Source organism: Amia ocellicauda, chromosome 5 (genome assembly GCF_036373705.1).
Source record: "Amia ocellicauda isolate fAmiCal2 chromosome 5, fAmiCal2.hap1, whole genome shotgun sequence".
Classification (NCBI taxonomy): domain Eukaryota; kingdom Metazoa; phylum Chordata; class Actinopteri; order Amiiformes; family Amiidae; genus Amia; species Amia ocellicauda.
The window spans coordinates 33,029,318-33,046,653 of record NC_089854.1 but is presented as its reverse complement, the minus strand read 5'-3'; the positions used below and the strand labels follow the sequence as shown (position 1 = coordinate 33,046,653).

At 38.3% G+C, this 17,336-nt stretch overlaps 2 protein-coding genes across 3 annotated transcripts; one reads left to right on the top strand and one right to left on the bottom strand.

Annotated features, from left to right (window-relative positions):
- Positions 1–1,526: 1,526 nt before the first annotated feature.
- Positions 1,527–5,317, bottom strand: atp5pd (ATP synthase peripheral stalk subunit d). Of its 2 annotated transcripts, none has more exons than XM_066704855.1 (6): positions 5,215–5,317; positions 3,549–3,678; positions 3,162–3,258; positions 2,247–2,318; positions 1,918–1,980; positions 1,527–1,830 (listed from the first exon to the last, which is right to left on the bottom strand). In XM_066704855.1, the coding sequence occupies exons 2-6, from the start codon at positions 3,668–3,670 to the stop codon at positions 1,699–1,701; spliced, it is 486 nt and encodes a 161-aa protein (XP_066560952.1). In that variant the 5' UTR covers positions 3,671–3,678; positions 5,215–5,317; the 3' UTR covers positions 1,527–1,698. The 2 variants fall into 2 exon arrangements, with proteins under 2 accessions (XP_066560952.1, XP_066560953.1); XM_066704856.1 differs by lacking the exon at positions 5,215–5,317 and adding an exon at positions 4,979–5,000.
- Positions 5,318–6,256: 939 nt separating this feature from the next.
- kctd2 (potassium channel tetramerization domain containing 2) lies at positions 6,257–13,417 on the top strand. Its single transcript, XM_066704854.1, has 6 exons — positions 6,257–6,821; positions 8,961–9,069; positions 10,503–10,594; positions 11,592–11,687; positions 12,007–12,132; positions 12,673–13,417. The coding sequence occupies exons 1-6, from the start codon at positions 6,480–6,482 to the stop codon at positions 12,700–12,702; spliced, it is 795 nt and encodes a 264-aa protein (XP_066560951.1). The 5' UTR covers positions 6,257–6,479; the 3' UTR covers positions 12,703–13,417.
- Positions 13,418–17,336: the final 3,919 nt, after the last annotated feature.

Sequence of the window (17,336 nt, the reverse complement as noted above, 5' to 3'; positions counted from 1 at the left end):
AAAGCCTGGAGGAATTTAACACGTAAAAGATGACACATCAGAGACAACTGCTGAGTGCTGACACGATACTGTGATTATTTTACCTTAAGTCTAAGGTTAGGCAGGCACATTTTAGAGCTCAAAAATATACTTTTCGGAACTAAAATATAAGTTGAATCAGACCCTTCAGTAACTCTACAGTTGGATATATTTCTTCCATACATTCAACTCTGTTAATTACAGTGTTGCCACACTAAGGTACAACTGACATCATTTCTTACTGTTACCGGTTACGCACAATACAATTAAATCAAACAAAAAGCTTTTGAAGACGCTCCGTTGTATTTAGCGAACAGCGAATCAGACGGCCATTCTCTTGCAAATAGTTTCCCTTTGTATCCTTTCCACACAAAGTCATGTATTTCCTTTTGTCCATCATCTTTCATCCGTTAACATTGCAACCAATGGAAAACTCTGTTAATATCAAAAGTGTTCAGAATAATTTCAAACATCGTAGTCCTCACGTAGAAGGAAACTTCCCGCGACAAGCTACGAGTCTAGTCAGAGACCTCACTGAGGTGTTTAAAACCATGATTTTGAGTAATTGTCCTATTGATGCAGCGCGTTGAATCTGGTCGAATGAATGCCGCTGCCTCAGGTACACATGCGATGCGATACTACAGTCCACAGTAGTAATTCATTGAGTTTCGGATACGTTATAATCCTGGAACAACGTCAACTATACTGTCCAATGTACCTGCTTACTGCAATGTAGCAAATAGTGTAAAATAAGCATTGCCGATTAGGACATTGGAAAACTGACTGGGCAAAATGTTATATTCCACAATGACTTCAAAAGTACTATTTAATTATGAAATAACTAAAGTAGTCTGGGATAAAGGCAGATTATATATATTACCCTTAACTGGTTTTATACCACTTTATTTGATTTCATTATTTATTTAAGGTAACATCCGAGAACCGTATCACACTGGTTTACTGTTCATGGGTTTCAATTTCGAAGGCTGTGTGCGCTATACCGCCACCTACTGGGTACACCAAGAACTACTTACTAAAACCAACAATTGAGAAACTACATGAAATCCACAAAAATCGGCTACAGCACAGAAAGATCCATGTTTATTTATAAACGAATTGTGGAGTTTAATCTCCATTAAAAATGACCATGTCTAACTCAGTAAAGCCTTTTGTTAAAAAAAAATATAAATCTCCCTGATATACAGATTTAACACACAGCACTGGTGCAACGAACCTGTTGTACACATTTAGATAGAGTGGCAAAGGCTCCACACGATAACACTTCCACCATCACTTACACTTACTGGGGTGTAAGATGTATTTCAGATAACCTGTTATGAACACTAGTCCCCAAAACTTCCCCTACCTCTGCCCTCTGAACACTAGATAAGACAAGCATCACCACTCGACAAATGGGTAAGAAAGCGGCCATTATCCATTTCTGCCACTTCAGTTAAATTATGGGTATTAAATGTTGTGTACCATTTGGAATAATGACCTCCTCCATGTTACTAAACAGGTAATGCATATTTTTATTCAAGGAAACAATTTTGAAGTTTCAGTTTTACGGCACAGTGAAAACAAACAGTTTTAGGTCTGTACAATAACATTTATTTTGAAACAGTTACATCTGGAAATTAGAAACAAAATCCTTCCTGATGGTATATGCTCCTTGAACATTTACAACTCAGAAATGGGCTTGTTTGGCCAGTATGGGTGCTTCTCCTTGTCCAGTTTGGTTTCTGGAAAGGTTTCGTTGAGATCTTGGATGGTCATCTGGTCGAAAGGAATCATGTTCTTGAACTTCTCCAGCTGTGTGCAAGAGCAGTGAGTAAGATCAGTACACAAACTGGAAGCCCGACCCCCTTCCAATGTGCCACAATGGATGAGTTCACTTACCTCCTTCTCATACTGAGCGATGCGAGCTTTGGAGGCCTGGATGTACGCAAGAGCGCTTTTATTCTGAAAATAACAGAAGTGAAAACAGAAAATGGAGACCGATTTATTTAAAGTGGTAAACAGGTAAACATGTTAACATTAAGTTCATGCCTTGAAGCCCTGGATCTCTCCAGGACTAGAGCTATTGTGCCACTGATGTTGTTTATTCTTTTATGACAGGAGACGTAACTTCGAATTACAGTTTTCAAGTGGGTTTATTCTGCTTGGGCAAATTAAAAATGGACCACATCTATATAGGAATACATAGTCCACTTTTCAAAACTACTTACAGCCTCCTCTTCCTGAGCATTAATCTTGGAGGTTTGTGTGTCCACAGGCTCCGGGACCTTCAGAGCAGAAAACTAAAGAAATACAAAAAATAAAAATAAAAATGAAACAACCTTAGTCTGCCTAATTTCTTCACACACTATTTACGACATTTGCAGTATTACACCTAGGGATGGGTGGTCTACTGGTTTTACAGTTGACCATGGTTTAAACACACTACGGTATAGTGACTGTTCCAGTTGAGCTGCACCACGATAATTGTAGTTACGGTATCTACGTATATGGTATTGCACTTTGTGACATGAGCCCTACTGGTCCTGCATTGCTTTGGAAATATAACTGGATTGATAACATTGATATAACCCTGTATAATGTAATACTGATCAAGCAGTCTCCATTATTTTGGAAACTCACTGTAGACACTGGATATGCATTCTTAGTACTGAACATAGCTAACGGTTAATCACCGAAATTTGGCGTTGGAAAAAGTGTTATACAAATATAAAACAAACTTATTCAAATTAATAAAGCGAGTCAAAAATCAAACAAAGCAAATGCTTCTTAGCTGCAATCAGACTGAATAGCCCCTACCCTTGAATAGAGTGTTGACAACAGTAGATGTGTTTATCAATTATTTTAGTTTTCAAAATAAAGCAAATGTTAAAAAGGAACACAGAAATATTATAATAATGTGAAGACACAGCCTTTGCAAAAATGCAAGCTGACATTATGGAAGCAGCAGCTTGGCATTGACAAGTTTCACACAAATATGACTATAAAAATAATAAATGAAACTACTCATCAAAGCTTTTGCAAAAGTAATACATTTTCTGATTAATAAATTAAAGCTAAACATTGACAGTTTCTACAAGACATGATTTTTAAATTATATGGGCAACCGACTGGTTTAGATTTACCTTCTTTTCAAACTCATCCACCATCCCTGCCTTGGCCACAGCAGACTTATAATGACTCCAGTCAATGGAGGCAGGTTGCTCCGGCAGAGAAGTTAGCCTACATAAACCCAGAAAATAGCATTTAAAACCACAGTTTAACATAAAGACGATAATCTGTGGTAGAATAGTAATTTAGAACACAAAACAAGGAAATAAACCTTGGAGGGGAACATCTCACTTCCAGCAACAAGGTAAAAAATATACAGTCTAAAACCATATGCCATATCGTTGCAATATATATATTGCAAATGAATGATCTTCTGACTTGAGCCCCACAGTTTATTACCAACTACCTCCCTTCACCATAAGACGAAATCAAATGGACAATTCTGCAATCGGCTGACTGACCTCGCAGCTACAGCGTCACTGCGGGTCTTCAGCGCATTGAACATCGCCTTCTGGTTGGGTGGAACCCTCTCGGCGAACGCCATCCAGTCGACGGCTTTCAGCGCAACCCTGCGGCCAGACATCGTTCAGGCTGAAACAAAAAAAGGGAAAAATCGTAGCATGACACCTGCGGACTTGCATCCAAACTTGGGGTAAAATGTTCATTTGCATCTAAAATGTATTTAATTGCAAAAAGTTAACTATTTTGCATGTCATTTGGTACATATCCTAATATATATATATTTCTATTTTTAATAATAGGAATGCTTGAGACTTGCACACCACACCTCTATCAATTGCCATGCCAGGTCTCATCTTGATGAATATGCATTAAAGTTGAATATGGCATTTTAAAAATAATGAATAGTATTACATCTGTATTAGAATTTTTTTTTAAGCATTCCACTTATTCAAAACAGAAATGCAAATACCGACAATGTAAGAGTCAATGGCCAACAGTTTGGAAAACACAGGTAGGTAATATCAGATTCACATTACCTGCTCCACAACACTAATTATGATAAAACAATTTCAATCAATCAATTAAATGTGAGTGAGCATTTTGTACCATTAGTCAAATATTTGCACTTAGTTTTTATAGTGTTGAAGGCTTCACAATTGCAACTGGATATGTTGTCATTTGTATTGTAGCACTTTCACATTGAACTTAGGGGAAATTTGACAATTTGACTTTGATTTGAAATCTAGTAAATAAACATCTTAGTTTGCTTTCCAAGACAGAATGGAGTGAACATGTTCGTCCTTCTCTGTAAGATCTTGAACTTGTTGCTCACATAAGTAACTCGTACACAGATGTGTGTCTATTAAGGTTTCCCTTTCACTAAAACGAAGTCTATATTGCATACATTTCCTGTATACAATCTATTATGATTTTAAGTTAAAGTATACTCTTTTTTTAGGAAAACCATAGACAGTGAAACAATGAATATATTATAGATGCTTTATTTTTTTGAGGACTTAATGGTTTAAGTTCAAAGCCAAAGCAAAGGTCAGGGGCACATTGTTATGCTTCCTGAGGTTACAGACAGTTAAAATATAAAATGTAAGGATGCCAATATACTTGCGTATACAACTAACTAGCATAATCAGGTACTTCAAAATTATCTTAATTAGATACACAGACAAGAGAAATAGACTTGATGAATGACCATGTGCAATATTTCAGTATGTTACCGAAAGTAATGTGAACGTGCACCATCTATTTTTTTAAAAGCTCTGCATTACGTTTTTAAGGATGCTATATACATAGACTAATAATAAGAGTAATAACCAGACATCTAGCCAGAACTAAGACTTTGCCGTACTGAACAAGCACAGATTGTACGCAAAGAACCGTGTGCGTTTTGAAAAGGCACATTCAAATACTGCACCTCAGTGGGAAGACAAAGCTGGAAAGTTGTTCAGAATTACGTTTCATTGAATGTCCCCTGTCATTCTTTTTGCACAAGGTCAGAATGGAAATGCGTTTTCCAGCTTTAAAACAGAGTGCACTCTGAAAAATAAACCCTTACAATAAAATAAAAAAATTCTTAAAAGTCACTTGCGTATAACATTTGCAAAATCAAACGTTTGTCTTGATCAAGAATAGCAAAGAATAAAGACTCACCTTCCACGGATACTGCCGCTGGATAATGGCTGATCGGAAACGGAAATTTCGTCACAAACCGGTGTTTCTTTTTTTCTTAGTGGTCGCTTTCTAATGGCGTAACGGGCGCGTTTGTGTTGCGCGGTTTTCCGCAGTTCTGCGCGCATCTGCGCTGCTCCACCAATGCGACGGGCGGGATTCTGCAGATCTGTGCAGAGCTGCGCTAATCTGCGCTTCAAGAACGGACCAGAGTAGCGCAGGTCTGCACTGATCTTCTGGGAGAAGCAATTCCGCGCATCTGTGGATCAGGATCTGCAGCTTCCAGTGCAGTGAGAGTCAAGCTGCAGAACCACTATATGGCGAATTACAAATCACATTATTAGTGTGAATATCAATTTGTGAAAAATGTTAAGATATTTTTCTTAAGGAACACGCCCCAAATTGACAAAGCGGTACACAAACATGTAGCTAATTGATTGTAAAGTTGTAAATACAAAAAATCTTGTACAAAATTTTAGGACACAACCCCATATTAAAAAAAAAAAAAACTTTTTAACGATGTACATTTTAGAAAATAAAGAGTTAATTACATGTGCCACAACAAAGATGGCGCTGAAGTATGTCCATTGATTTTCATAAGTATATATTTTATCATATCATATACAATTATGTTCCATGCACCAGTTACATTGTTTGTATATAAAACTAAAGGTAAGTAATGGCACTTTCGTTTTTCGGTTGCTTTTTAATAATAACATGTAATTATATATATATATATATATATATATATATATATATATATATATATATATATATATATATATATATATATATATATATATTGACCCGGAAGTCATGACCACTGCATAGTTGTCATTAAACATGTTTATTTCAAACAGGATACGTCAGGTGTGGTTGATCTTACAGTAGTTAATTATATTATACCCCCTCTTGCACAGAAATACGTCAAAGTGTATATATATTGTATTTAAGGCACATTTATAGATTATTTTGCTTTGAAATAAATTACTGCGACCCGGAAGTCCTGCCTCCTGAATTTTTTTCAGTTTTATTAAATAAAGGCAGACCTTCTTTTTTTATATATAGAAAACATAGTCATGCAAAAATAGTACATCTGCTTATTTGTCATCTCGTAAAAACGCTCATGTGTAAAATAAAAAAAGTGGTTGCCTGCCGCAGCGCTGCGTGAGAGGGAATCCTGAAATTAGGGCTCTTGGTTTTCCCTGGAAATACAGTAATTGATATCCTGTGTGTAGAGAAGAAATATGGCAGAGCTACACATTGTGGAGCCCAGCAGTACCGGGACCATAGAGCACACGGAGCCCCGGGAGATCCGCGGGTCTGTCCGACTCGCCTCCCCGTCGCTCATGATCCCCACACGGAGCGGACTGACCAGCCCCGGGGTCTCTGCCCGCTCCGGCTTCGGATTCCCATTCAAGAGCCACCCCAGCTCCCCGGCGGACCGCTCGGAGAAGCCCGGGTCCAAATGGGTTCGTCTTAACGTGGGGGGCACCTACTTCGTCACCACCAAGCAGACTTTGTGCAGGGAGCCCAAATCTTTCCTCTGCCGCTTGTGTCAGGAGGACCCAGATCTCGACTCTGACAAGGTGGGTGTTTTCGGAGCTCCCGGCGTGGCTTTGAATCGGATCTGTCTCAGGTTACCGTTCACAGGACAGCGATGCCAATCCGCTTCTCACTCAGTGTATCACAATGACAGGGTCGCTGACACAAGACATGGTAAGACAACAAGTGACCGGTCAAAACCTTCTCTCAAGTCACTGAAACCCTATAGATGATTCGACATTCTGCTCACTTGTTTCTCCTTATATTTAGGATTGCCTATACTTTCCATCAAGAAGACTGGAAACGGATACAAGTACAATATGACATAATATCAATAGGTCTAACCTCCAATCTTCCTAATTTTGTTTACTTGTGTGTGTGCAAGGGAAGACACCTTCCAAAACCAGGCACATGCATTTAATCTGTGATTGTAACTTTGTAAGCAAGCAAGCAGTGAAATGATGATTATCCCCAAATTCTTCAACATGCAGGTAAAGGGTTTGTTTTTCACCATAATAATGACACACACATACTAAATGGGAAGATAGGATACTTGCTGCATGGGTCTCATTGCCTTGAGTGTATGTCAACTGAAATGTTGTGGGATGATCTTGACAGCAAAAAGTGAAAAAGACTGCAACCCAAATAAATACACAAAGGGTTTAGGGAAACAATTGTGACTTAAAAGTTGGAATTAGGTCATGATACACAAATTAAGTTCTTTATTTATTCCATAAAATGTCCACTCCCCCACCACCCTCACCACATTGATTTATATTTAACTATAATATATAAAAGCAATACATTCAAAGTCTAAACAGGTGATTTTTAAATTTCTGATATTCTTTCTAATAGTTTTAAAAGTCCGTCATAAAGAAGTACCAGCTCTTCTCATCCCTAGCCCAATGTGTTTGCAAATAATTCAGGGTTTGGATCAGGCCTAACCCCATAATCCTCTAATAAATTTATTATAAACTCTGCTCAGATGTACTATGCATTTAGACCATGCGCTCATTCAGAAGTATTGGGCATGGATGTTTCATATGCAATGTAAGTTTTTAAATAAATTAAGTACTTAATTATGTGGAAACCACACCTACCATAGGCACCATTTTTATTTCTCCAGTTCTCCAACCCTGGTACGGAAAAGGCCAAATGTGTCAGATTTTAACATGTAATAATTTATTTAATAAATAAACACACTTGCACATAAGTAAAAAGGCAATACACAAAGAAAACCTCAACTAATGTCTTAACGAAAAACTAAAAGAAGATGTATAGTGCTGTGGTGGTCCTCACTGAGGTGACAACTGAATTCTCATGCCAGTCAGTCAGACGTCTCCTTGCAGACAGTACTTCAGCCCCTTAAGTAATTAAAGGCAGGCAAGCTGCTTGACCTGTCTTACAGTTCTGGAGTTTTCTAAACTGGTTTTATGGTTTTATAAGCAACTAATTAATGGTACCATCTGAATGTGAATGTTAACATTTTGCTCATTAGATTGTTGGTCAATAATGTTTCCCAGAAGTTTATTCTCCCATTTCATAAAGGAGCCCAGAGTGTCAGCATCAACAGGAGCACACACACACATCTCACACATCTCTTAATATAACTTCCACGTCCTTTCACTGTTGAGCTTGAAGTAGCCTTGTTTTGTCTCTTTTTGTAACCTTGAAGATTTTTAATTCTTGAGTTAAATCCAACCAGACTACTTTGTTCAGGACTGCAGAGATTCTGTTCTTTCAACCTGTGTGTGTATGACATTCATTCAAGTCCTTGTCTTTAAACACTTTTTAGGACAGAAATATCCTTTTTATAATGTTTTAATACACATCCTTAATATAAATTATACCTTGTTTGTTAGCATAAACACTTTTATTGGCCTTTTAATTCTTTCCATATGCTTTTTGGGGAAGGCTACAATGAAACTATAGATGCTGCTGAAACTATAGCCAATTTTTGGTCTACTGGTCACTGCTCTTGCCGGTTTGACCAGAAAATCTCATCCGTTGCCCATTTCATTTAATTAACAAGGAAAACAAATACATCTGTGTAACAAACACAGTGATCTTTTGGGTTTCTATTTGTTGTTATTTTGTGTCTCTATTTGTGATGCATAACAGACCCCACTATGTATTACTTCATATGATCTTCTCTTCTTAATATTGAATCACTTATGTTGTAGGATGAGACGGGTGCCTATCTGATTGACAGAGACCCCACCTATTTCGGCCCTATTTTGAACTACTTACGGCACGGCAAGCTGATCATCAACAAAGACCTGGCGGAAGAAGGTAGGGATGCAGAACTATCCTTCTCTTCACAACCACGGACCGTTCCCGTACTGATTCATGCTTTCAAAGGCAGGCTTTTGGATTTTTTAGCCCAGATATGGTTCCAATATATAGTATTATACAACATTGCTTTTAACTTCAAGTGTTTGATACAATGTCTTTGGTTTGTTCACATTTTTTATTAAAGCAGGCAGTATGTCTTTCAGGCTGCTACCTGTCTCAAGATGGGGCAAAGTTTTTTCAGGCCATGCCATTGAATCAAGGTGTTCTACAGCCGCGATTTTTAAGATCCGCATCCCAGGTTGTGTTTAATATGCAAGGTGTTGCAGTCAATTTGATACCACTTAAAAATTCTGTAACTTTTGAAATATGAAAGCTGCCATGACAACTCGGTTTGCCATGAAGTTGAGCGCACTTCAGGGCTTTTTATGCAAGTGTTCTGTTCAATGTGACCATCGTGTGTGGATGACAGCAGAGGCAGATGCACACAGGTTGTGTATCAGTAAGTCATGATACTCTGCAAAGAAAAGCCCCAAAAGCAAGATTCTGTGGTCCAAAATGAGTTTGACGCACTTTCTAACTGACTTGGTGAATGAAAACACAGTGAAAACATTCTAAGCCCATGTCTTGGATAAGAAATAAATAATAATAGAATAAATAATAAAAATGTATGCTCCAGAATTCATATAACCAATGAAACATATATATATATATATATATATATATATATATATATATATGTTTGCTACATTTCAACATCCTAAACAGACTTCTGACAGATTTGGCACAAAAGTAAACTAAAAAGCTTAAAAACCTGTCAGAATGTTAACAGTGTGGAAAATAACAGTTCTAGCAAACATGTGGGATTGTCTCGTGATATATTTTTGAAAACCCTCCAACCCGAAGGGCTGATAGAGCCGTTCAAATGTACAAGCTGTGGTATTTGTAAGTATTGGAAACAGGGAGGCTGATCTGTCAGATTCAGTGAGACTGTTGAACGTCAAGCTTTTCATAACACAATGTCCCTTCTGAAAAACTTAAGGGTACTGTGCACCAAGTATTTACCAATCAAGAATCAAAATAACCTTCATTCCTTTGGCTATTTTGTCTCATGGCAAGCAGTCCAACTAATGTGTAATTATTTGGATTACGCCATGAAAACTGGGGCTAGACCAAATCAAAACTTCGACATAAACCACAAAGTTGTACCCGATCGCGTTTTAAATTGATAAATAGTATAAAGTGGCTCCTAACCATAAATTAAACCATGATAGGGCACAGATTTGTACCTTGCAGTTTGTGGGTAGGTCAAAGTTTTGATTCGGTCTAGCCCCTGGTCTGTGTGAATCTTGTGATGCTGTGTTTTAAATGCTAATTGAGCGGTTGTGTGGATCTGTTATTGACAGACAACAACAACTCTCTGTTTTCCACAGGGGTCTTGGAAGAAGCCGAGTTTTACAACATTGCCTCGCTTGTACGATTGGTCAAGGAGAGGATACGGGACAATGAAAACAGAACGTCACAGGTAGGGATATGATTAGAAGAAGAGGGAAGTTAATTACATGTAGTAAACTGCCTGTTTTTGGGTCATTGTTTGGGGCCGTGTTATCTAAACATTTGATTAATTGTCAATTATAAAAATGTGAACGGCTTAGTAGTGAACACAGAGCACTTGTTTGCTCTTAGTGTGAACAAAGAACTTTTGTGTCTAGTGCTGCAGTTATGCCTGCTGTAATCTAGGTTATTTGTAAAAAAACGATGCCAGTGGGAAGCAGGGAAAAGGCAAACCGATCGACCGTGACTGAAAACTAGTCTGCATGAACTAGAAAATGATGATAAGCATACAATTCACTATGCAATTTAGATCCTACATTTTAAAAAAATCTACAAAAACACAGACATAATAAACTAGCTCACACTAGCTAAACATATTGAATTACAAGGTCAAAATCTTGCTCTCACCTTGAATACCACAGACATTTGTTGATTTATTCTTTATTATTCAGCCCCTCCACTGATGAGAGATTCCTTCAGCACAGCTAGTCCTAGGAAATCAAATTGTGAACCTTGTTGTTTGGGACTTATATGAAAATGTATTATTTCTGTATCGTAAAGCTATCAGTTGTCAGTTAATGTGCCCAGTGACATATTCAACTTAATAGTTACAATGAGAGGAGTAACCCAGAAATGCACTGTTGTCCTTTTGCTTCATTGTGTACTTTTGTAAAGAAATGAAGAAAAGGGATATTTTAAATAAAATGTATTCATTAAACTGGATCTGCATCTGAAAGGGAATCACACAAGGTTCCTAATGTTCTGGTTTTATCATTATGTTTGTGTATGTTTATACAGTGCTTGTATGCAACTGTTTTGAGAGAGGCGTGTATCATACTCATAAGATCTGTGTAATCTGTAGACCTATACAGTCCTCATTTGTGGAAGTTACCTCCCTTACCTCTCAGAAGGAGGCACGCTGTCAGCTGAAGTATACATTTAATATGCTCTGTCTGTGTTTGTCCCAGGGTCCAGTAAAGCATGTGTATCGGGTACTTCAATGCCAAGAAGAAGAACTTACTCAGATGGTCTCCACTATGTCTGATGGATGGAAGTTTGAGCAGGTAGGGCCAAGCTGAACAGTTTTCAAACAAGTTTATTGTCAGGATTAATGTTGGAACTGTCCCAGAAGCACTGGGGTTACTTAATATGCACATTCTGCTTCCCAGTATAATGTGTTTGTTGTAAAGGATGTTAAGGATGGAATTGCTTTATATTTAGGCACATTTATATTGTTTTTATGACTTCCTCCATTTCTTTTGAGAGAGTGAGAGAACTTCCATGGTCATTGATTACTACAAGGAATTATTTTGTCCTGTGACCACAGTGTATGAGTGTTTGGGTTGTTTTTGTAAGCTAATTCTAAGACATTGTCCCCATCAGCTCATCAGCATCGGCTCCTCCTATAATTATGGTAACGAGGACCAGGCTGAGTTCCTGTGTGTCGTCTCTCGAGAGCTCAACAACTCCACCAATGGCATTGTCATTGAGCCCAGCGAGAAAGCCAAGGTAAGCGCCCCGCTCTCATGAACTGCCACCATACTGGTATGCTTTAATGGCTGCACTGAGACTCTTCTCAGTGGGTTCCAGCCATTTGGTCTTCTCCCTGCTAAACCTGAAACATAAAAGATACACTATGATACCTCTATTGAGTAAGGGCTGTGCTAATAAATAAATACATAATAAATAAATGATAGTGCAAAGAAGCACCAGTGCCCTAGTCATAAATGGCTGATTTGCCTAGTATATTCCAAGGGATGGTATGTAATTGCCCTAGTGCTGTTAGGGTAAGTGGGTATGTTCTTCCTAAAATTCTAAAGAAGTCTTGTCTGAGGGATTAGATGGTTAGCTTAAAATATAGGAAAATAAAATGACATCTAAAGCATTTTGACTTCACGTTCCCCATGCAACTCGGAGATGTAGCCGAGTTGAGCCATTCCAAATAGGCTGTGATTAAAAACACCAAATAACTGATTCCACATTTTGTTAATTAAAAAAAAAAAAGTATAAACCTTTTGTATTACATTTTGCTTTTCCGATCTTCTGCAGATTCTTCAGGAACGGGGGTCGAGAATGTGAGGCGGTCAGCAGCTTAACATTCAGAAATCACTGGCCAAGATGGCAAATCCCAAGTCTCAAAGAGCTCTGCAAGGTTTCCTATACACACGGCTGCTAGGGGCTGAGGTGAGGGTGGGGTGGTTGGTGGGGTCTATGTGATGAAAGCGCCGGCCCAGCTTTGAGGCCCCAGCTACCACTGGTGTTTCTTTGCCTCTCTGATGACCAGTGAGTCATGAGCTTCCCTTTACACCCAAAAGGGAGATCGGCAAAATTGTACTACAAAAGATAGAGTAATTGCAAATTAAATGCCCAGGATCCCACAGCAATTTTAAAAGTTAGAATTTTCCAGTGTTTTGTTTACAGCCTCACAGACCACATTTTAAATGTTTAGACCGATGTTAATCTTCTGAGGATAGGAGACAGATGAAATCATATAGTAGTTTCTTTGGTGGTTGTAGTTTGTCAGTATGGACCAGTTCCTTCCATAAATTTAGATTCTGGATCCATTAATAAGTAATTGTAATTACCCAGACCACTTTGATTAACACTGGAATTTATATATACAGATATGTATACCTTCAAATAGGATCCACATACGAATATGCCGTCAGAATGCTGAACTGAAAAAAAATAATTATAATTGTAGGATTCTGCTTATAAACAGATCTTCCGTTCCAGTATACAGTACTGTGCAAAAGTTTTAGGCAGGTGTGAAAAAATGCTGTAATGTAAGAATGCTCTCAAAAATAGACATGTTAATGGATTATGTTTATCAATTAACTAAATACAAAGTAAGTGAACAGAAGAAAAATCTACATTTAATCCATATTTGGTGTGAACACCCTTTGCCATCAAAACAGCATCAATTCTTCTAGGTACACTTGCACAAAGTCAGGGATTTTGTAGGCAATTACTGATTACTGGAGAAAACACCCTCCCCCCAAACAACAACAACCCCAAACATACAGTGACAGTCATTAAGAACTATCTTCAGTGTAAAGAAGAACAAGGAGTCCTGGAAGTGATGGTATGGTCCCCACAGAGCCCTGATCTCAACATCCTTGAGTCTGTCTGGGATTACATGAAGAGAGAGAAGCAACTGAGGCTGCCTAAATCCACAGAAGAACTGTGGTTAGTTCTCCAAGATGTTTGGGCCAACCTACCTGCCGAGTTCCTTCACAAACTGTGTGCAAGTGTACCTAGAAGAATTGATGCTGTTTTGAAGGCAAAGGGTGGTCACACCAAATATGGATTTGATGTTGATTTTTCTTCTCTTCACTCACTTTGCATTTAGTTAATTGATAAATATAATCTATTAACGTCTATTTTTGAAAGCATTCTTACTTTACAGCATTTTTCACACCTGGCTAAAACTTTTGCACAGTACTGTATGTATTATGTTTCAACAGAAGTGAAGAACTGCAAACATCTCATTGCAATTTTCTGTATTTCTTTACTTCCATCTACACATTTTAGGAGTGTTAAAATAGTTTTTTCCAGTAACATGTTTAAAAAGTGTTATTAAGCCTGTAAATGAAACCACATTCCTTTTACATTTGTTAAAGTGGCTCTGGAGGTATTTTTCGATTATATTAAAATGCACATCATACGAAATGCCTTAACACCATTCTGAATTGATGAGTAGGTGCTGCTTACTGCATGTGTATTTATTTTGATTTGGAATGGTATCAGTGTAATGATGAGAAAACAAAATGTGAATCTGGAGTTTAGAAAGAGCAGGAAAATAAATTATCAGTCTTTGCTTTTTGTTCATGAAGCAAATAATTTTGATTTTAAACCAATCTGGGGTATTGTGTGTGAGGGAAGCTCATTGAAAAACCATGGTAATTGGTGAAAAAAATAGACAAATGCCGGGTGAGACAATTTAGCGAAGGATCTGATGATATTCAGAGTTTTGTAAACCACCCTGGTGTTTAACAAAGCTAAGCTCAACCCCAGCCCCCAGAAACCTTTCAGCAACGTGTTCCCCAGAAGCACAGACTCCACACAAACAGGTTTCCATCGCCAAGTCTAAGAGATTATACGACTCATATAATTTCCCAAATGCGTATTTGCCTTGTATGTTGTGAAACGAAGGCTGGAGATATCCCAGCTCCTCTGGAAAGCAGAATCTACTGTCAGAAAGGGTGCTGCAACTCATCTAGGATTCATTTTAGCCTCTAATGTTTTCCATGTCCTCCTTGTTTTGGATGCTATCTTTTGATTGGAGACAACACCATTTTTTTGCATGTGTGCCATTGAAGGAATGACATGTGTCCCATAAGGGGACAAGGGGACCAGTCATGTGCTCCATAGAGCAGGTTACCTGGGTCTCCACTCCAAGTGACCTACAACATATCATGAAGAACAGATGTCATAGCTGGAGCAAATGGAGGCCACACTGTAGAGCTTTCTGACACCTGCGAAAGATGAAAATCAAACAGCCTTTCACCTATGGGCCTCAGGGGTAGATCAGTAAATGCACCACAGTTTTGGGTGAATTGCAGTTTCCCTGCTTTAACCTGCTGACTAAAATTACAGTTGCCAACGTTTGTAAAGTGTATAACCTGTCTTTGTTTAAAGGAATAGCTTATCCTATAGAAAAGGATCTTGGAAAATCATTTTAAAAGCTGAATGAGGGTGTGCAGGTTGGGAGAAGCTTTGTCAGTGAGCTCAAAACACTGTACAATGGTAATGTGCTTCTTTCTAACATTCAGCTTTTAATATCTTTTTTAGGAATAGGTATTTAACGAATACTATAAAACTAACCAACATCAGAAGCTACCATACTATATGCTATGTAATATATGCAAAAGTATGAAACTTAAGAGCAGAAACATACAGGTGATTATAACGTATTTTTAGTTGGTGCATTGTGATTGTAATATATTTCTTTGCAAGGTGAATTTTTACTCAAAGTCCTAAAACATGTTATCTCCTTTTCAAATAATGTTAGGTTACTAAACTCCAAGTGGTGTTAATGTTGAAATATGGTGGTTGGCATCTGTTGCATTCAGGTGCAGGTGATATCTCTTGCTGTTGCCTGCAGAAAAAATGCATCCTCACAGTGCAATGGGAGCTATGAATAATGAAAATAAATATATTCTTGTTAATTCAGCAAATCCATCAGTACACAAAAAGTCTACAATGCTATGTTTTGCAAAAGCTTTTTCTATATATTTCCCCTTTTCAATGTGCAAACCAACTTTTCTACTGTTGTCCCTTTTGGAGTTTTGCAACTCTTAATGGTTCAAGATTAAGGTGTTACTGAGCACATCTATGCAGTGTTCATGCATTTTCTTTTCCAGAATTCAGTAACTATTTATTTATAATTCTACATATATTGAGAGTGGTTTTAGGACTTTGATTAACACATGCAAAATACTCCTCGAGCAGTTGCTGTGATTCTATGTTTGCTCTGTTTATATTACAACCCCCCCCCACCCTGCAATATCAAGTGAATACTATGGTTTTCATTGTCTGCTATATAAGATTTCATCACTTGCCTAATGAAAAAATATATACACTCACCTAAAGGATTATTAGGAACACCTGTTCAATTTCTCATTAATGCAATTATCTAACCAACCAATCACATGGCAGTTGCTTCAATGCATTTAGGGGTGTGGTCCTGGTCAAGACAATCTCCTGAACTCCAAACTGAATGTCTGAATGGGAAAGAAAGGTGATTTAAGCAATTCTGAGCGTGGCATGGTTGTTGGTGCCAGACGGGCCGGTCTGAGTATTTCACAATCTGCTCAGTTACTGGGATTTTCACGCACAACCATTTCTAGGGTTTACAAAGAATGGTGTGAAAAGGGAAAAACATCCAGTATGCGGCAGTCCTGTGGGCGAACATGCCTTGTTGATGCTAGAGGTCAGAGGAGAATGGGCCGACTGATTCAAGCTGATAGAAGAGCAACTTTGACTGAAATAACCACTCGTTACAACCGAGGTATGCAGCAAAGCATTTGTGAAGCCACAACACGTACAACCTTGAGGCGGATGGGCTACAACAGCAGAAGACCCCACCGGGTACCACTCATCTCCACTACAAATAGGAAAAAGAGGCTACAATTTGCACAAGCTCACCAAAATTGGACAGTTGAAGACTGGAAAAATGTTGCCTGGTCTGATGAGTCTCGATTTCTGTTGAGACATTCAGATGGTAGAGTCAGAATTTGGCGTAAACAGAATGAGAACATGGATCCATCATGCCTTGTTACCACTGTGCAGGCTGGTGGTGGTGGTGTAATGGTGTGGGGGAAGTTTTCTTGGCACACTTTAGGCCCCTTAGTGCCAATTGGGCATCGTTTAAATGCCACGGCCTACCTGAGCATTGTTTCTGACCATGTCCATCCCTTTATGACCACCATGTACCCATCCTCTGATGGCTACTTCCAGCAGGATAATGCACCATGTCACAAAGGTCGAATCATTTCAAATTGGTTTCTTGAACATGACAATGAGTTCACTGTTCTAAACTGGCCCCCAAAGTCACCAGATCTCAACTCAATAGAGCATCTTTGGGATGTGGTGGAACGGGAGCTTCGTGCCCTGGATGTGCATCCCACAAATCTCCATCAACTGCAAGATGCTATCCTATCAATATGGGCCAACATTTCTAAAGAATGCTTTCAGCACCTTGTTGAATC